The sequence below is a fragment of the Scardinius erythrophthalmus genome, assembly GCF_964197995.2.
Source record: "Scardinius erythrophthalmus genome assembly, chromosome: 13".
Lineage (NCBI taxonomy): Eukaryota > Metazoa > Chordata > Actinopteri > Cypriniformes > Leuciscidae > Scardinius > Scardinius erythrophthalmus.
Genome location: NC_138233.1, coordinates 9,666,713 through 9,688,999, shown reverse-complemented (window position 1 = coordinate 9,688,999; position 22,287 = coordinate 9,666,713). Strand labels below are relative to the sequence as shown.

At 36.4% G+C, this 22,287-nt stretch overlaps 1 protein-coding gene across 1 annotated transcript in view; it reads right to left on the bottom strand.

Moving 5' to 3' along the window:
- Positions 1 to 22,287, bottom strand: part of unc5a (unc-5 netrin receptor A) — a 183,618-nt gene that overhangs the window by 70,875 nt on the left and 90,456 nt on the right. The window contains exon 2 of the mRNA XM_081383127.1: positions 13,071 to 13,292. Coding sequence (XP_081239253.1) covers positions 13,071 to 13,292 — 222 coding nt within the window. The remainder of the gene's footprint in view (positions 1 to 13,070; positions 13,293 to 22,287) is intronic.

Sequence of the window (22,287 nt, the reverse complement as noted above, 5' to 3'; positions counted from 1 at the left end):
GTGAAATACTCAGACCGGCCCGTCTGGCACCAACAACCATGCCATGCTCAAAATTGCTTAAATCACCTTTCTTTCCCATTCTGACATTCAGTTTGGAGTTCAGGAGATTGTCTTGACCAGGACCACACCCCTAAATTCATTGAAGCAACTGCCATGTGATTGGTTGATTAGATAATTGCATTAATGAGAAATTGAACAGGTGTTCCTAATAATCCTTTAGGTGAGTGTATATGACTGGAAAAACATGCAAATCAGTGAGGATTTAAACTTTTTTTTTTAAATCACAAACAACAATTCACATATTTAGAAACATATTGATATATTCTCCTGTTTTGGAGTAGATTTATAAATGATTTACGTTACAAATCTGGTGAAATTTCACATATTGCGTTCCCAGATGAGTGTAATAAGCAACTCTATAAGCATATGGATGGATGGAGTTGAGACGTGCTGAGACGTGCTCCACGCATGTAAATGATAACATCTCAACACTTCGCTATCAAACAGAAGTGCGTTAGACTTTATGAGCTCCCAACTGCACGTCATTGGAAAGTTTGTGTGGAGCAGCATTTACTGTGAACATAGCCGCTCTGAGACACTGGAAGAAACATGTAACGCATGTAAATAATAAAAGTGCCGCGCTTCACTCTGAAACCCGCAGTGTGTCAATGGGGCCCATCAACTTCCTATGAGTTCAGCAGAAGAAAGAAATTCATACAGGTTTGGAACAACTTGAGGGTGTTTTTTTTTTTTTTTTTTGGTTGACCTATCCGTTTAATAATAAGATTACTTCACAAAAAAAAAAAAATTTTTGATCAAATAAATGCAGCCTTATCTGCAAAAACATTAAAAAGCCACACACAATACCGAAGGCCCAAGAGGGAGGTCAATACCAGATGCAACTGTGCTGAAAAGTGTATTTAGATAACATGATTGATGAACAAATGATATTTCTGAAAACATCAGCCTTTATAGGACAGAAATTCAACAACAAACTGACTGCCACAGGATTTCACAGCTGGTGTACCAAGTATCATTTGGCAATCCAGACCTACTCCAAATCCGTTCAGAAACCATTTCCTGTCCCAAATTACCTTCTCTGTCATACTCCTACACGTGTTTGGAGCTGAAGTTGACAAAAAGAGAAGCCATATGTTTTGATATTTCTTTGAGTGCTAAGTGAGTTTATACTGATTCTTTCCTAAGGGCTAGTGCACACAAAACACAAACTGTCATCCACCCGGTTTCTCTGCCTATCAAAAATCTTCACGGACTATTAAGCTGTCACGTCCCCTCCCTCCTCTCCCAGCGACTGATCTATTTATGAAGCAACGTGAGCTGAACAGGTGTTGATCTGCATCAAAAATCATCTTCCTTGATTGGTGACAGTTAAAAACTGTAACCATCTTGGTGGATTGTTTATGTTTGGTAAGGCTTGAGTGACAAGCAGAACTCGTCACAAAAGCATCTCTTTTTTTGGATATCTGAATAAATGCATCAACGCCCATCTTCACACACAAAAATGCTGTATTACAGTATATATACACTGAATTTGACAAAAAAATATGAAATCTCTAACCCACACCATCATTGTAATGATAGGTATTAGGGGTAGATGTCGGTTGAAAAGACAGTAGAAATTTCTAATTGAGTTTTCAGATTTTAACAATTGTATCTGCCAGCACATGGTAAGGAAACAAGCATTTCAATCAGAGATAGAGGAAGGCGGCGGAGCAGCAACAGATGTCAATCAAATTAGTCGCTGTTGCCCTTAGTTACAGTTGCCATCTCTGTCAAGCGTTCCTAGTAGCACTCATTCTGCTTTAAGAAATATGAAGACAGAAGTGATTGGATTGAGTGAAATACAATCTGGGGCCAGTTATAAACAGAGCCACTATGTTAAAACTGTGTTTTAAAAACTAACCAGCAGTTTTCCAAAGGGTAATCAGTCTTACTTTTTAAATTCAAATTAGACTAATCTAACTAAGTACCGGTCTGAATTGTTGAATTAAAGACATGAATCTGGATTCAATTTAAAGAATAACATGTGAAAGCAAAAGCTTCTTCCATCAATCATTGTGCTTCTGTGTACTTTACAGTGCTAAAGAACTGCGAAACGACAAGCGAGCATCCATGACTTGTGCCATTGGAAACCTCCCAATGTATGAATATTTACAACACCAGCCCGAGGACACCACATCCCATTTTCTATGCCATTTCATGAACATTTTCCCAATCCTGAAATGCATTTCCTCTTTTTGCTCCCATCACTGCCATTTTAATTGTGAAGTAAACAGCTCTCCGGGGCACTTCGCAGCCTCTCTACGGTGTCAATCTTCATTTCCTTCCACAAAAAGCAACACATCTTAATGGTACAGTATTGATAATCCATTGGTCTCCTAGTGCACAGTGAGAAAAATAAATGCTAGAATCAGTACCACAGGCATGTTGTTAGTCTAGATTGCATTCTGTGCAACAACAAGGGCATAGCTCTTGATCAAAAAGTAATTACTTATTAGCTGTAAGCTATGAACGGAGCTGAAATGGATTGTGGGAGAGCAGGCCGTGTGTGTACCGACTGAGACGAGCGGTTTTCTCTTGTGCCACACATTTCTTCTCAGTGCAGAAGATTTGGGGTACGTCGGGTCAGTGAATTAAGACAGCCATAATCAGACCTGAATAACAACTCTAACATCAGAACAGCCCTCTTTGAACCATTTCAATAACACAATGTTATGTAGAAAATGTGTAGGCTAAAAATACAGCATCTACACTTTCTTTATACAAATAATTTGATTCAAATTCTAAACGAGAAGGCGTGAAATAAAACCTAATCATTTCCAGAGTTTTGCAGTAAATGAACAAGAACTTTACTTTTAAACTAAAGTTATTTTAAACTAATTTAACAGTACATACAGTACTGTACACTACAAGTTTGGGGTTGGTATGTTTCTTATGCTTACCAAGGCTGCATTTATTTGATCAAAAATACAATGAAAACTATAATATCACAATTTACAATAGTTTTGTATTTTTAAAATGTAATTTATTCCTGTAACGGGTCCAGTATTCAGTGTCACATGATCTTTCAAAGTCATTCTAATATGCTGATTTGGTGTTCAAGTAACTTCTCTATCAATGTTGAAAATGGTTGTTCTGCTTAGATGAATAGAAAGTTCGGTAACACTTTAGTTTAGGGTCCAATTCTCACTATTAACTAGTTGCGTACACTAGCATGCATTTTTCTATGATATTGGCTGTTTATTAGTACTTATAAGCTACATATTAATGCCTTATTCTGCATGGCCATATTCTACATCCCTTAATCCTACCCAATACCTTAACTTAACAGCTACCTTACTATCTATAGTATTAATAAGCAGTAAGTGGGAGCTTATTGAGGCAAATTAATAGCTAGTTAATAGTGAGAATTGAACCCTAATCTAAAGTAAAGTAAAGCAGCCTGGTAACTTGTAAACAGGGAGCAGGGCATGAAACTGCACACCCTGATTTCCTAGAATTATAAAGAAGCCTGGAATCAGATTTCAAATGTGAGAATTTTGTAAAAAGCTCTCACCATTTCAGTCAGCAATCTACATGATACTCATTGTAAGTGGTTTGTTTGTGGTCCGTGACATGACACTGGAACCTAAGATTAATTTAGGCCAATGTCAACAAAAACTGGTTCTCGCAGACCTATATGAGCATGCCCTTAAGGAAGCCTGATTTATAGGCAGCGATATTACCTTTAGTTTAGACTGTTTGCCTGTGCTCCATGTATAAACAGTCTCTTTATGAAGCATTTGCAGTAATGCAGATCCCCTGGCTGGTGCTGACCTGGCCAGGCCAGTTAATGGGGCTGTCTGCTTCTGGATTACTGGAGCTGTTGACCTTGCCATCTGCTCCTGATGCCTCAACGCCAAACACTCTCCCTGTCTACCATTCAGACAGGATGAAATACAATTCCCATTAAAGGGAAAGTTGCTAATAATGCCTTATCAATTAGCCCCATTGCTATTGATTGATGTCTAGCAGGTGGCACGAGGCGATTATGTTCATTTAGAGGTACACTGAATGTCCTCGCCTCCTACTCGTTCGTTTGATGCTCATTACAGCCCAGGCCGTATAGATACATCAGCTACTGACTAAATCAGGCCTCTAATAGCCCATTAAATGTGGTTTTATCACTGTTGAGTCTAATATTTGCATTTCTACACTGTTACCAAGATGTTCTCAGATGTCTGATAATCTTCATTTGTTGTCTCTATGATATCTGCTGTAAAAGTTTGTATAATACATAATCATACACACACTGCCGTTCAAAGTTTGGGGTTGCTAAGATTGTATTTTAGACTGATAATATTATGAAACAATATTATTATTTGAAACAGTTATAAGTAACTGTTTTCTATTTTTATATATTTTAAAATGTAATTTACTCCTGTGATGGCAAAGCTGAATTTTCAGCATAATTACTCCAGTATTCAGTGTCACATGATCCTTCAGAAATCATTCTAATATACTGATTTGCTGATAAAGAAAAATGTCTTAATATATTATCAATGTCGAAAACAGTTGTGCTTCTTAATATGTTTGTGGTAAGTGATATATATTTTTCCCAGGATTCTTCGATTAAAAAAGTTCAAGAGAGCATGTGTGTAATAATGTTTTACAATATTACTGTTTTTACTGTATTTTTGATCCAACAAATGCAACCTTGGTGAGCATTCGAGACCTCTTTCTAAAAAAAAAAAAATTCTAAAAACAATTATACCAATCCCAAACTTTTGAACGATGATTCATTATTAAATAAAGCATTCAAATCATCATGCAGCCATATTCATAGTCATGTTTGACAGCCCTGATATAGATAATTATGTTTTATGTATACATAATCAAATTTCTCTTACTATCTGCACATCAACTCTATAAGCACCTTTTCCAGGTAGTTTCAAAAATAACAATGAATAATAATGGGATTTCTCTGACTGGAACCCTGTTTTTTCTTCTTCTTTTCTGTTATTCAGAAAATGTAGGACCAGGAGGCCTGAGGTTTTAGAAAAATCTTAACGTGCCAAAGAATGGGTTCATTTAATCAAAGACATTAGAGTTTGCATGAACTTAATTACACTGTTCTGAGAGTATGTGCAAAGGGTGGGAATAATTCTGACAGGTTTCCGAAAATTGCCCATAATTCATTTCACCTTAGGACATGCACTCACTCTCCTCTCTGACAAGTTAAACTATAGATCTATTTTTTTATATATATATGTTCCCCATATAATTCAGAAGGTTAAAAGACCACTGAATTTCACCTTTTCTACCCGAGATCTTGGCAGAATCCTGCATCGTCAATTAAAAGTGAATGTGCTAATCATCTTAGCTTGTCTGTAGGAACTTTACCAGAGAACAGTGAAAACAAGCTCAAACCGTTGGCACAGAGAAAAATCATACTTTGCTCATTTAACAAAATAAAAGAAGGGAATCAGTTCCAAAGGAACTTATTTTACTTAAACAAATTCACTTTCATTTGATTAAGAAAATATTAACAGAAATTCATGCAGCCAACTTGATTGAATGTTAAACTCTATTAAAAGTCTTGCATAATCAAAACCAGGATCTCTAAGAGGCTAATGGGAAAATTAATATAAACCATCTCTACAAGTCAGTGAGATGTCTTATCAAAAGAACTCTCTCTAAAGAGACAAAAACATTTTTTTTTTTGACAATTACTCTCAAAGTGTTGCCACAAATGACCGTGTAAGAGGGAAATAAGATGTTGTCAGGTATGACGGATTTTGTGAGATAAAAGCAATCAAGTTCAGTACCACATTGATCTTTATGAAAACCTTGTGAAGGCAACAAATCAAATATAATCACACAATCCGAAGCATTTGCAATCTTTCCCCCATGTCTGAGACTACAGTGGATATTGCCATAATGGATCAGCCGGCATTCAGGTCTAGTCCATGCAAATCCACTGTCATCATTGATTTCTCTTTGAATGGATATGTCCTCATCTCTCCCCTGTCTTAGCTTATATTCCTCACACGAGAGGATGAGAAACCTGTGTGTGTGTGCGTGTGTGTGTATAAAAACAGGAGGGGAGAAGCTTTGAACTGGCCAGTGAAATACAATTGAGATAAGTTACTGGAGACAGGTAATGAGAACCAATAGACTCCCAGGAAAGAATCGATTGTGGACACTGATACACTGGAGAGGAAGGACAGATCGCTGCATTATTCTTCATTCGAGTAAACTCTGCAGATATAAGGGAGACGTGCACCAAGCAGACAGATACCAAATAGTTGTCGATAACTTGATATTTGCAAACTAAAACATCCTTCAGTGAGATCAAACTGCCTCAAGGAACCGATGACTGAAACCCTGATAAGAATGAAGAACTCTGAGCGGTCTGAGTCTTAATGCTGAGGGCAGAAACATGATGAAGACTGTGACATTTTAAGTATTGATCGCATATGTAACATATTGATCTTGTGGGGCGGTTCTCATTAAGAAATGTCCATGTCATTTTTCACCCCAAAATTAAAAGACAAAAACAAAACTTTTTTTTTTTTGAGACATTATATCTCCAACGTGATCTCATGAGAATACGTGTGTATTTTTACGTAAAGTGTAATTCTACCATACGTACATTTACTTACGTTTTATACACACAGAAACGTATAATACTGACGTATTTACAGCACCAAACCGTAAAATGTTTACGTATTAATAGCACAAAAACGTAAATTATTTACGTATGAACAACTCTACCGACGTACATATTTGTACGTACAGTATTCTTATTTATGCATATTAAAATCGTGGCATTAATGTTTTGACTCTATTGCATTCAAATGTCTTATCAATTACGTTTTCAGTCGCATTTAATGCAGTTTACTCAAGAAATAGACTAATAACATTTCGCTCTGTTCGTGCCTTCTGCTGCAAACTCGTTTCGGAGGATTAGCCTACATGCAGTTAAACAAGAATACACTTTAAAACCTTAAAAATACCTTATTTAATCATTTAACCATTTTAATATTTAGTTTATTTACAGTGAGACAAAAAATGCGTTTTCTCCAATAGAACAATAATACACCAAAACCCAACATAAATTCACAAAAGACATGAATTTTATTATACTTGATATAATCCAAATCTTTAGAATCCATACGTTTGCAAGAAAGAGATCCAAATTCAGCCCTTTATCCAGTGAGTGATCATCTCCATTTCACAGGCTATCACAGCAGCGCAGTTTGTAACTGTAAAATCCTGCGCTCGTGATGAATTCAAATTCAAAAATTGCGCCCTCAAGAAGCGTTACGACATGTTTTACGGCAATGATATCAAACGCTCATTGGCTCTCGCCTGTTCGTCTATGTTCGATTCTATAACCTTTTTCATGTCACCAATAATCTCATTTTTTAAAAGAAACCAAACTGAAGTCTGTGCTCCAAAGCATTCCATATTTATGACAGTTTAAGTTGGAAATTCCATTTTTAGTTCTATGCTCAAAAAGTAAATAAATGGATTATAACTACTGCATAAATATAATTTAGCACCATAAAATCCCCTCAAAATACAAAATATTACATTTAAAACATTATCGAACTAAAAAATATTAAAAATCTGTCATTTTTGACTGCCACACAAAATCCATTAAATTCCACAGATATACATACTTGGTTTCTTGAGTTTTGTCCTGTAGAATATTTAAGCACCCTTAAAGCAAAATACAACTGCAATTAATTCCAGAGAATATATATTTTATTTGATTAGTTTTATGTGTTTTTACTCAATACACAACTGAATAGATGAATAGATATACATGAATAAAATTGATATATATTATCAGCACAATGACACTACCTAAGACACAACATCCATACAGCACTGATTTCTTTTGCACCTGAGCAGGCAAGACAAGTGGAACTACTTTGTACTCTCCGCTTCAATGAGCTGACATATGTTTGAGTTGTTTTTCTAGTCAAAAGGAAAAGTCAGAAGTCTTCTTTACTTAGTTCCCAGCTCTAACTTTGAGCCAGACTTTATGAAACTACACAGGAGACTATGCTTCCCGCTGCTCGCCTTTCAAAACACTGCTGACAGCACAATGTGGAAGTTGGAAGAGATCAATGTGGGTACCTTCGGAAACCTATACCATTGGACATCTGTTTGTCCTTCATCTCTGGCCAAACGCTGGCCATTCATCAGCAACACAGAGGCAAGGGGAATGGGGTGTCATGTTGAGACCTTGTACTGTCTCACTGCTGACAACGGATTGTATTCAAACAGAATGACAGTTACTGAAGTCATGCAATGCTTCAGCTAACACACTGCAAAATATTCTTCTTCAGTATTTCCAACGCTATCTCACGACCAATTCGTATGAGTGAGTATGAGGTGGCTAATCGTACAAATTCGTACGACCTCATTCATGCGATTCGTCTAAACCCCAGTGATGGGTAGGTTTAGGGGCGGGGCGATACTGTATGTGAATTATCAATATATCAACTGTGAGATTTTGGGCTGTGTTGGGCTCTTTTCCCCATGTTATTGTTAGTGGAAAGAAAACATGCACAATTTACCTTTAAGTGTTTATTTCATTGCACTTTATTTGCTTCTTTAGATTTCAATTACAATATCTTTAAAGGCTGTTTTCTCAAAATCTGTTTTCATATGCACTGAGCCAGAACTCTGACTGTAGCACATCCATACGCCATACTTTTACAGTTTTATATATTCTATCTAAAGCATTTTACAGAGGGGTTTGTTTAAATATAATTTGGCTGATTTTACACTCAAAAAAATGCTGGGTTGTTTCATGTTTGAGTCAAATTTGGACAAACCCAAAAATTGGTTTAAATTAACCTAGGTTTCAACGGTTTAATATAACCAAACAGTTGGGTTTGGCAGTTAACAGTATTTTCTGTATTTATGTAAATGATAAAAAAAAGATATCAAAGATTTCTTCTGTAAAAACCTAATATAAAACCTAATAAAATTCTAAGATGTCAACAAAATGAAACAAGAAATTTAAACCTGGCTTTACCCAATGTTTAAATTTCTGTTCTGGAAATATATGCAAATTAGTGCATATTTAATTAGATAATGCCTATTTTGCATATTTAAACATAACATTTCAGAAAACCTTTAGTTATTTTATTTATTTTTATTTTTTATTTTTTTGGCAATTCTTAATGTTATCAACATTAAGGGGAAAGTATCTATTTTTAATTAATTTAGTTATTTTTTTACCCTATTCACTGTCTTGTCTGATATTAAAATATTATATAAAAAAAACTACAGAAAAAAAAATCAATCATATTTTTGGCAGTACAGGGAAAAGCAACATTGCAATGGCCATTCAAATCTGACAAAACTGTTGTTTTTAATATGTTGTGATCTTGTAAACATGGTCTGAAGTGTCATAATCTTAGTTTCCAGTGGGCAAAACATACACTAAGTAAGTGATGTAGGTGACAGTCAAACAGACTAACCGACTGAATGAAGAATGTGCGTGTGCATTCACAATGAGACTCACCGCTAAATAAATAAACACAATGTACTGTCTGACAAAAGAAACTGAATGCTAATAGTCTAGCGTGTGTGTGCATGTGTTATAGACAGTTGACAGGAGTTTATGCCTGTCTGCTCTAATACCTAGCGGCACATCCTCCATCTTAAGAAATGCGACATTCCTCTGAAAATTGTTGCAGCTCCTCCGCAACATGTCATCCTCACGTCAGCTCTCCCAATCAGCTGTCATGCTGTGAATTGGAGGTTTTAAGTAACAGATCACTTCTGAATCCTAGCACACGCGTGACGTGCATCCCTATGCCCCTACACTGCCTCTGCCAAGGAGCGTCAAACAAACACACAAACATCCGAGCCGTACCTGCCTCCTCCTCCGCAGAGAACCAGGGGAAGACGCTGAACAGGAGCGACGGAAAGTCCTTTAGGAAATTCTTTTATTCTATTGACGCAAGGAACAATACTTGTAGGAAGCTGAGCTGAGTGCTTGTCAGCAGATCCTAATCAATCATGAGATGAGTAAAATAACAGAAAACACTGTGTCCACAAAATAACAGGTAAAGCTGAATAAAACAAATCAGCCACATCTCCGGCAACATCGCTTAAACCGCTCTCTGAGGGGAGAGTGTGAGTAAACCTCTGAGGAATTACAAAATAAAATGGTCTTCAAAATCATGAAACGAATAGGAAACTGCAGAGAAACCATGCTGGACTTGTTTGGGGGAATTGGCACTTTCATTGGTTTATAACAATAGTTCAGAGATTTAAAGACATAAAACGGTGTTCTCGGAAACGTGGCCACAATTGGCTTATTGCTTTAAAATAGCCGCAGTTAGAAACAAATTAAACCAATGTTCAATAAATAGTTACATAACTTACATTAATAAATAACAACAAGCAATTCTTCTGCCAAGTACTATAAGCCTTTAGAACGACCACAGGGACCACTTATAGTTGCCAAGAAAAACAGAATCTAAACACATTAATATAGGCTGTCTCAATCCATCTCTAGTACAAAAGTATGTGTTGTCAGTCATTTTTAGTTCTATTGTTAAAATAGTTTAAAGCACTGAAACATCGTAAAACAACAGTGAGCATCAAAAGATGAACAAAATCCATTCCGTCACAGAATCCTATCCAAACGCCGTTAGCATTATGCTAAGCTATTAGCAATACACAAATGCTACGGTCCCACTTTATATTAAGTGGCTTTAAGTACTATGTACTTACATTGAAATTAATAATTTGATACAATGTACTTATTGTGTAACTACATGTTTTTGCATTGTACTTACATTTGAAAAATTCCTGCATGTAATTACAGCTGTAATTAATTTATGTAATTACATTTGTAATTACACAGTTGACCCTTCCCTTACACCTTAACTCACCCTTAAACCTACCCAATCCACCACACCTGTCCCTAACATTACCCGTATCATACCTCAATAGAAGCAAAAAATTTTATAATACAACATGAACACAATAAGTACATTGTACTTATTTTTTGATGTAAGTACATAGTACTTAACGCCACTTAATATAAAGTGGGACCAATGCTACTGAAAACACACACACAAAAGGAACCACACACATATTAAAGAAACTGTTATATGCGATGTTATATTAAATTCAAAATACATGAACATGTTTTCATGTATAACAATTACACGGTAGCTGTTTAATCGATTAAAAGTTGTCTCAGCCAATGAAATGGCTTTGATCAAGAAGGGTCATATGATTCTGCATATTTCTATATTTCTATATTTCTTAATGGTACCATTACAATTAAAGTAACAACCACAATGAATTGAACAGATAAAAAAGGGGAAAAAACGATGAACTAAAGGTTTTAAATTTAAATTACAAAATGTTGCACCAATATGTACGCACAATATTAATGCGATAATTGTCTACACCAGTGCAGTATCCATGATCAGACTATAGCGGTACAGGTCATTTTGTGCAGCCCCTCAACTTCACACAGTTGTTCTAATTCAAGTTAAAGGTAATGTCTTTGGTCATTGCACGTGATAAGATGCCTGTGTAATTCTGGGGCCGAGCTTATGGAACGAGCTGCTTCCATTTATTAGATCTTCTAAATTCTTACCAGCATTTAGGAACGTGCTGAAAGCTCATTTACCATTGGCAGCTTATAACAGGTAATCTCTATGTGGTGTATGTGATGTTTGATTTGTTAATATGCATGTTTTATATGATTTCCTTTTATGTAAAGCACTTTGGTCAACCTCCTTTTAACAGTGCTATATAAATAAACAAGACAAGCTAAGCTTTCAATGCGTTTATTTATCAGGGGCGCACCTTTTTAATAGGGTGACAATCCATTATTTAAGGCCACATTTATTTATTTATAACATGACTGTAATCATTGTGTCCCATGGCAAGCTTAATACTTATAAATTAGTGTGCCAAGTTTATAGAATAAGCTTTGACCTTTATGTAGCTTGCAAACCTAGCTTGCAGCCTACGGCTGATCTAAATTATTATTAAAAATAAATATAACAGTCTTGTATAATGCAGCTATTTCTGTAGTTTTATAAAAGCTTTCACTTTGTGCATAGCAACATCTGGTTAAATCACTGGAAAGCAAAGGATTTTGGCTTTATTATTAAATAATATTATTTAACTAGATTCTAAAACTGACATTTGTTGAAGTTCAATTATTAAAAGAGGCCATTTTTTTTTTCAATTTTCAAACTTCTTTAGTGTAATGCTGCTGTTTAAGCATGGAAAAAAAGTCTGCAAAGCTACAAAGCAGAAAGTCCACTTCAAAGAGAGTTATTCGCCTCGAAGGTGGCCTTGAGTTTTCTTCCATGAAAGTGCATGTCACAATATTCCTCATTTAAATAATTCGCACCCCAAGGCATACACTGCAAAAAAAAAAAATGATGATAATAAAAAATAAAAAAATGGACAAGGCCTGATTCAGTTGCGTTAGCAGTATTGAAACTTGTGGTTGTTGTAAGGGGCAAGATATTTCCAAAACACGCTGAAATCGGTTGACCAACACAACGTGTCCAGCCGACCAATTAGAGCACACTGCGCTTTTCGGAAGAAAGGGCTTCATCTGTGTTTCTGACAGACTGGGAAGGGAGATGCTGCAATAATGTAAAAGCATGAAAACCTTTACTAGTAGATCCCAAAAACAAAATCTTTGAAAGACTTTGAAAAGGGGCATAAAATGGACTCCTAAATATATCCGCTTCTGCTACAAAAGCTAAAAAGAAAAATCAAAGCTAAGCCAGCCATTCATCATGCACAGTGCACTTCAGTAACAGACCAATCCTGGAGCAGAAAGCCAACTCTGTTCATGATATGGGCAAAAGGTATTTTTGAAATTGCCTTGAAGGAAGCCCTTGTATTTTGGTACTAGACTACAAAAAGAAGAAAGGGCATCAGATCTAGAAAGCATCTTTTAGAGACACTCCTGTTCTCCAGTGTCATTTTATAAATGCTGCGGGTCAGCCGGCTTTATTGTCGACCTCAAAAAGAGTGTTGAGAGGGTCTACCTGTGGCAGGGTCCACATCACGCTCGATCAAGTGCTGATCCTGGTGAACCCATTCCCCGTTGCACTTGAAGTAGATCTGAGTGGCAGGGGTCGAGCGGCAGGTGAGGGTCACGGGCTTGTTCTTCACGATATAAACATCATCAGGCTCCACCAGGAAGTGTGGCAGCAGGTCGGAGAAGGCCGCAGGAAGTGGATGCGTTACAGTGACCGCATGCTCTCCACCTGTGAAAGCAAGCCAGAGAAAACTTTAGAGACAGGTTGTGCTTGTTCAGATGCCTAAAACCTTTTAGTAGTGCAAAGAGATAATGAGTGTATCTGATTTAATTTCACACTCCGAACCCCGTGAGCGGACAGATTGCTTTTGACACGCACCTGAGCGCAATGCTAATCCTGTGCATCCGCATTTAGCAGAATACAGATATGCTGCCAACCACAGCTGACAAAACGTCTCCGCTAAAGCAGGTCTGAGAAATAATGCTAATGACGTGATCTTAAAAGGGCTTGCTTTTTCTTGAGTGGCAAGGGTTTGTATTTCAAGACAAAGTAGTTTTGAATGGACTGCTCATGTGGGCGGGCTGTGATGTCATGACACGGTGAAGAATTAACTCATGAATATTAATAGTCGCACTGACTGGCTAGGTTTGATAAATATTGTAAGCAACTTACATCACAAAGAAGATTTGATCTGAAATTTTTATTGCAATAATTTAACATCAAATTATGGGGAATAAATGCAACAAAAAACAACATTGTCGATATCAAATTTAGTGTAATTAAATTAGGGCTGTAGCTATCGATTATTTTAGTAATCGAGTATTCTACTGATTATTCCATCGATTAATCGAGTAATCGGATAAAAAAATGTGGTAATAAAAATAGATCCAAGTGAACAACAGCCTTTAAAATGACTTAAACACAAATAGGTAACACTTTACAATATGGTTCATTAGTTAACATTAGTTAACTACCTTAGTTAACATAGGCCTACTAAGAATGAAAAATACTTCTACAGCATTTATTAATCTTAGTTCATGTTAATTTCAGCATTTACTAATACATTATTAAAATTAAAGGTTGTATTTGTTAACATTAATGTAGTGAACTAACATGAACAAGCAATGAACAGCTGTATTTGTATGAACAAATGTTACAGTTGGAAATGTAGCTATTGTTCATTGTTAGTTCATGTTGGTTAATACATTAACTAATGAGCCTTATTGTAAAGTGTTAACCAAATATATAATAACAAGCAATAATTATTGGTTCAAATAAAGTATCAAAATAATCATATGGGTTTTATTGAACAACACTAAAAATACAGCATGTAAAATATATGATAACTAATAAACATTACATTTAATTCAAATGTCAACTTAATCTTTCATATTTGGTCACTTCTGGACGATAGAAATGCAACAGTCGCTGTAACTTTTTAAACAAGAACATGTGCATGTCAAAACATGCAAGCTCAGTGCAAGGGTTAAACTTTTATTTTGAAATTGCGATGAACAACAATTCGCATATGAGAATATATGCGAATGTATTTCTGAATATATTCAGAAACATACTTATGTGGTCTCCTGTTTTGACGTAGATTTATAAATGAGCTGCGTTTCGAATCTTGTGAAACGGCGCACACTGCGTGCAGATGAACGATATAAGCCACACAAACTCACAGCACGCAGAGATGGAGTTTGAGAAACCCGAGATTCTCCACGCATAAATTATGACATTGCAACTATGAAACACGCGTCCGATGTTTTGCGTTCCCAAATGCACATTATTGGAAAAAACCTAAACAAACAGCACATGCAGAGACTGAGTGTGTGTGGAGCAGCATTTACTGTGAACGGAGCTGAGGTACCTTAACACAATCTGCACGCATGTAAATAATTAAAGCGTCGTGCTTCTCTGTGGGAGAAAAAAAAAAAAACAGCGCATATATTTTTTTAACTGAATCAAAGCCAGTTAAACTGATTTATTTAACTGATTTCACAATATTATGATTGTAAATATACCGCGTAGCCTTAGAAAACGGTGTAATAATGCAGTTCATGGATTCTCGTCTGTGGAACGCGCCACTTCCGGTATTTTGCCGGTTACTCGACACGGGTAAATTGCAATCGAGGATTTTTAAAAATCGAGTACTCGACTTTAATCGAGGAATCGTTACAGCCCTAAATTAAATACACATAAATGCAAGCACAATATTGTCTATTTGCACAGTGATTTGTGAGTTCATTTTCAAATCATAACAGGAATTTGAAAAAGAAACCTATTAGTTCCCATTCAAACTAAAACTATATTTTAATCACAAAGTAGGATTTCATTTCAAAGCATTAACATTGCTTCTTCTCAATTTGACTCGAGCAAAAACACACTGCAGAAAATAGTATCAATAAAATTGATCATGTAAAAGATTACATTTAATCATAAATGATTTACACCTGGAGTCCCCAAATACTTGTGTAACTTTTTTTGAATGACATATGATTAAATAGTTAGTTAAATAGATACAATCAATTCTCACAAGATTAAAAAGTGTTAAATAAAATATATATATATATATATATATATATATATATTAACTATACATTTAAATGTATAATAGATTTAAATAAGAGTTAAATATCAGTCAATTTCAAGACAGTTTTTTTAGGTAAAAAAAAAACCTGAACATAGTCTATTATACTACAAATAAATAAATTAACATCAAAATATACTGAGCAGATAAAATAAACAGAAAAATTAGGATTTAAAATGAAATGCTTCAGTTTGACAGAAAAAAACACGCTGTAGAAAATAATATCAATGATATTTTCAGCATGTACAAATTCATTAATTTCAATGCTTCAAATTTCAATTTTTTTTATGGAGGACATATGATGAAATATTTTACAATCAATCATTACAAGATAAAAAATGTCATTATCTACCGTTGTTTTGAGAAAATAAAAAGGTATTGCCGTCTATTTATAACAGATTTAAATGATCAGATTTAGATAGTCCATTTCAAGTTCAATTTTCAGTTGTTATGGGCTTAAAAAAAGAGGTTCAAGAGCCCCTAAATGTGTCTTATTTTCTCTTGAAAGAGACATGCTATATTCCACCCCACACAGAAAAACAATGTGATAGTGTGTAAGAGAGCGAGCCCCCTTGTTAAGAGGCTGAGTAAAAAGCTTCTGAGTAGTATGGCCTTGTCAGGGTTTGCCAACAGCGATGCTGAATCCCGTCTCTCCTCTCTCTGCTGTTAATCACAGCCTTTTAAGATCAGAGCTGATGGACTGCAGGCCATAAATCCCTCTTGCTGAATGACCACGGCACTTCAAAACATGCTCGGCGGGCCCTGTATCCAGAGCTTTAACTCAACTCTTTATTACGCCCAGACTGAATGCAGTGACGTGAGTGCCAGCCATTCACTGACTGACGGCCCCCATTGCAAATTGGAAGCATTAAATGTGATACGAACTGGCTCTTTATTCCGACGGCCCTCGGTAGCGCGACGAGATCAGGTGAGGAGCGCGTCCCGCTGTTTACGGATCAAAGATCTGCCTGACTTTGTGGGTGGAAATGTTTCTCCCCCGTGTGGATTTATGGAAGCAGCGCAGAGGCGGTTGGATTCGTAAATGTGTGGAGATATTCAATGAGAAATCATCATTAATCAGAGCTTGACCCTGCGACGTGCGGGAGAATGATTCTTTTACGCGGCGTGGAAACGGAGCGCTATCCTATCAGTAATTTTGTTGATTCATTTGTTAGCTGCAATGTTTTTCTGGTCTTTGTAATTAAGAATGAATTGCTAATTTATCCTTTTCCGCCTACAATCCAGAGCAATCAAGCAGCCTCGGCTCGCTGTTTATTCCCTCTTCATACTGGTGGTCCCACACCATTGTGGCATCATACACAAACATACACACTACATGTCTGATAGCCTTCAGGACTGAACTCAATTTTTAAAGTGATCACTTTTAATAATTAGTTATTCCCTCGGCATTGTTCTCTTTACAGTGTTTTGGTTTTTACGCCCCATGGAAATGCTTGTTTAGTGCAAATAAATTGCTTGCATATAGATTAGATTCAAAGCAAATATACAAAATCAACAAAACTCCAATTTTGATTTCATGAGGTAAGGGAGAAAAGAAAAGAAAAGAAAAGAAAAGAAAAGAAAAGAAAAGAAAAGAAAAGAAAAGAAAAGAAAAGAAAAGAAAAGAAAAGAAAAGAAAAGAAAAGAAAAGAAAAGAAAAGAAAAGAAAAGAAAAGAAAAGAAAAGAAAAGAAAAGAAAAGAAAAGAAAAGAAAAGAAAAGAAAAGAAAAGAAAAGAAAAGAAAAGAAAAGAAAAGAAACAACCTTGGAATGCTTGCCCAGGAGCATATCAGCAGTAAAACACCATCATTTTTGGAAAAGGGCTAGATCAGGTGCGAATGATATTTAATTATATTAGACTGCAAGTTAAGAGTGTTTTTTTAACCTACCGACACAAACAGAGGTTGCGTCCGGCTGAGGTGATAACCATAGCAATGACAGATTGCTTGAACGCTTGCGGTGAGGATTAGTATGGAGCGGTGCATCAATGCAGCACAATGTTATAGATTTACATTTCACAGGCAGGTTTTGTTTAAGCCTTTCGGAGAGCTAATGTTTGACTGACTGTAGGATGCCAAAACTGTGTTGAGTGAGATGGCATTGTTTTGAGGGCATGCCCCTGAACCCCCCTAGCAAACTCAATTTTGGGAGCTTTGTATAAACCCTGCACACACACAAACCATTTTTTTTTAAATCACCTACAGCATTCTTTAGCATATTTTGTTTATCTTCGGAAAATATTTACGAAACGATATTTTTATTTCTGTCCCTTCATTGACAGCTACACAACTACCACTTTGACGCTTCAAAATGTTCGTTAAGAGATCGTAATACTAACCCATATGAATTCTGAGGAGACTCGATCGCTTTATATGATGAACAGATTGAATTTAGGCTTGTATTCACATTCAAACATTGATCAGCGAACAAACAGAAGCTCAACTGAAACTGCTAGATTGGTAAGAACAAATCTCTTGTGGAAGCTCAAAGTGCTGCGTAACACGAGAATGAACCTCATTGGTTCACGCACGTCAAGCGAAAATGCTTGAGCTTCCGTTTACCACAACTGATGTGCGAATTAATGAATGTTTATAAGTGAATAAAAGCCTAAATCCAATCTGTTCATTATATAAAGTGATTGTGTCTCCTCAGATTTTTTTGGACTAAACCATTCAATTCATATGGATTAGTTTCACAATCTCTTTATGAACTTTGTAAAGCAGCGTCAAAGTGTCAGTTGCGTAGCTGTCAATGGAGGGACAGAAAGCTCTCAGATTTCATCAAAAATATTTTCATTTGTGATTCGAAGATGAACGAAAGTCTTAGGGGTTTGGAATGACATGAGGGTGAGTAAATGGTGAAATAATTTAGATAGAGTGAACTATCCCTTTAAGCAACCATAAACCCCATAGAAAGGTGGTCACAAGGTCACATTCAGATAATTAAGCACATTTTTGTGGACTGTGATATTCACAAAATAATTATCAATAGCTGGAAGACTGCGGTTTATGACATTTTTTATCACAACGGGCCTAGGGCACTAAGAGCAAAATGCACATCTCTACTAGTGAAACACCAAGACTAAAACTGACCTTTCCAGCACCTTCCTCATCTCCCCTGCAGAAAACCACAACCCAGGTCACGCAAGTAGCATTAGCCCAAGTAATAAACGTCAGCCTCCACACAAAGACATTACCCAGCCTCGCCAGGCCTGGTGCAACACGTCATAATAATGCTGCTCTGCTCATTTCCTTTTGTCATTTTACGTGGTGTGCTGACTTGCTAATTCATCAGGGTGAAATACAGTGAAGAGCAAAGCTACGGCTATTGAACCTCCGCTAATGTATCGTGTACGTGTTAAACTCTTAATAAAAACTAAATGTTGTGTGTCCAATGAAGGACATACATCACTTTCCAGTTTCGCCCCCCTCTGTTACATTACATTTTGTGCTACGACAGACAAGTAATTTATCTTACAGGGACATTCATTTATTAAAAACATGCTCAAATGAATCGGGAATTCAAGCCGTTCTGTTGCGAGCAGAGGATGGTGCAATCAAGGCAATTACGGCAGGTCAAAATGGTTTTCTTTCTGCTGATGTAAGACCAGGCGCCCATGGGATCTGGTCCATCTGATGAGCCTTAATTTGGCACTGTGATGATGGCCATTAGCTACTCCTTGGTGACCTTTTCAACAACATGCGAGCTTGGAAAACCAGCAGGCAGACCTGGCCAAATCAAGACTGAGGTGAGATACATGACTATCATAAATTAGGTGTCAAACTGTTCACATCCGTTTTTCGTATTAGTCTCAAAGGTTTTAGGCTGTATTGGACAAAATAGAGATGTTTTTTTCCCCCAACATTTCAAAGTATTGCTATATTTTATCCTCACAATACTGAAATATTCCCACATCAAGAATCCATCTTTTTCCTCATAATATATTTATTTATTTATACAGAGCCTTACCAAAAAATTAGAATCTCATGGAAAAGTTTATTTATTTTCATAATTCCATTCAAAACTTCCATATATTATAGATTCAGGGCCCACAACTTAAACGATTTCAAGTATTTAGTTGTTTATTTGTACATAATTTGAGCTTCCAGCTCATAAAACCCACGAAAACAGGATTTCAAAAAATTTGAACATTTCATGAAATCACACAGTAATTACACAGTGATACCATGGTCATTGAACCAGGTTTTGGTTCTTTTGGCATTGGGCAGGTGCAAATCCTGCTGGAAAATGAAGTCAGCATCTCCATAAAGCTTGTCTGCTGAAGGAAGCATGAAGTGCTCTGAAAATGTCCTGGTAGACGGCTGCGTTGAGTGGACAGCACAGTGGACCAACACCAGCCGATGACATGGCTCCCCAAACCAACACAGACTGTGGAAACTTCACACTGGACTTCAAGCATCTTGGATTGTGTGCCTCTCCATTCTTCCTCCAGACTCTGGGACCTTGGTTTCCAAATGAGATGCAAAATTTGCTCTCATCAGAAAATAGGACTTTGGTCCACTGTGCTGTATTAAATCCAGAGTCAACACAGCCGTCTACCAGGACATTTTCAGAGCACTTCATGCTTCCTTTATTTTCCAGCAGATTTGCACCTGCCCACACTGCCAAAAGAACCAAAACCTGGTCCAATGACAATGAAAAGAAAAAACATAAAAATTAAATTTAAGTTGCATTACTTGTGGTATAATGCAAATGTACTTTATTTTGACAGTTTCCAATAGTTATATTCCCAAATGTTGTATCCACATATGCAAAGCTGTAATTTATTTTATGTGTATTAATGCAACAGGATCGGTTTTATTTGGATGTGTCACAACGCAAAACTGAATAAATGAACATGGTTGTAATTCTACATAAACAAAAGTAATTAATAGCAGGAGGTAAAACCACCTTCCCCATAAGCTTGAAAATGAGCCTGTACCAATCCCCACACTTGCCATCTTGGCCACTTGAGAACGTGTGCATGTGACAGGAAATAAGTGTGTCCCAGGTCTGAAAAATGCCAAAGCTCAGTGCCCTTAATGCACACTATATCCACACTATTTATAACACTCCGGAGAGGTATTTGAGGCTAAGCGTATCCCATCATTCATCATGTTCAGGGACTCATGCGCCCTGAAATTGCGAGATTTTAGAGGAAAGCTTTCATATAATTTGGTGGTAAACTGTAAAGTTTTGCACATTTTCCTTACACAGAGATGAGTATGTGCATTTAATAAAATGTAAAATTAGATGCAACACAATTAAATTGTGTTGTTTGTTACACAGAGTCTTCTAAACAGACGTTTAAAAGTTTATTTTAAAATGCAAAGTATTGAAAATCAAAATGCGTAAAAGCTCTGTAAAAACACCTTTACTTGCATGTTGGGCCAAATATAGGGAAATATGTCAAGTGATCAAGTGCAAAGACTGCAAGCGTGGGAATTGGCCCAACGTTTTTACTTCTGTTGGGGTCCTGATCCTCCAAGTTCAAGAATCCTCAAGAATTTGCCTGATCAAAAATAAGCCACTCCAAAGACTAATAATTGATCACAAAATAATACAGACTTTTGTCTTCTGTCTTTTTTATTTTTAGTATACAGTATTTATACAGTATGTAAAACTTTATTAAAATTAAAGGAAAACGCTGACTTTTTGTGACTAGCTTATTCACTGTATCCCCCAGAGTTACATAAGTCCATACATACCCTTCACATCTCCGTGCGTGCCGTAACTCTGTCTGACGCACCCACTGCTAGCCTAGCTTAGCACAAAGACTGGAGGTAAATGGCTCCAGCTAGCATACTGCTCCCAATAAGTGACAAGCTAAAGTCCCAAAAAGTCAGCGTGTTCCATTAAGGTCACATTTGAGAGAAAAAAAAAAAAAAAACTGAAGAGAACCGTCACACCTCAGAAATGTTTTTACATTTAATTTATAGAAAAAAAAATTGGAATGAGAAAAAGTCCAGCTCAATTAAAAGAAAAAAATAGATAGTCTTTCTTTCAAGACAGTAAAATTACAGGTCATGTCAACTGCCCATGTGCGACTTACAAAGTTGTATTTTTAAACAGCTGGCTCGGAGGAGGGCACCTTTACATCTTTAATGGACAAAACTGCGTGGGAAGATTTCACGTCTGTTAACACGCGTTCCAGCTAATGACAAAGTTAAATCCTTTATTCATGAGAGCATATTCTAGCCATGCAAAGCTTCAAATTAAAGTCATTCTTTTAGGCTGATTGATGAGCTTCCCACGCTTATGTTGTTATAGAGTTTAATATATTCATCACTCTCTTTGCACTTATTTCATATTCATGCACGCGCATACACACACACACACACACACACACACAGACAGCAGAAAAACAACTGCCAGTCCATGCTTAACTGCCTCCTCATGGATCAATGCACAAATGAAGTAAACACTACATAATGGTTAACATTTGAATTTGAAATCTGATATTACACACAAATAATATCTAATGGATACAATCTTGTGCGAAATCTGATAATGCACTTTCTCATCCCTGAACATTATATCAGCAAAGAAACAAATTTATACGAGCAAGATATTTCTGTCACAGCCATAGAAATGTGTCAGCTCAAAAAAAAAAAACAACAACACTAAAATTACA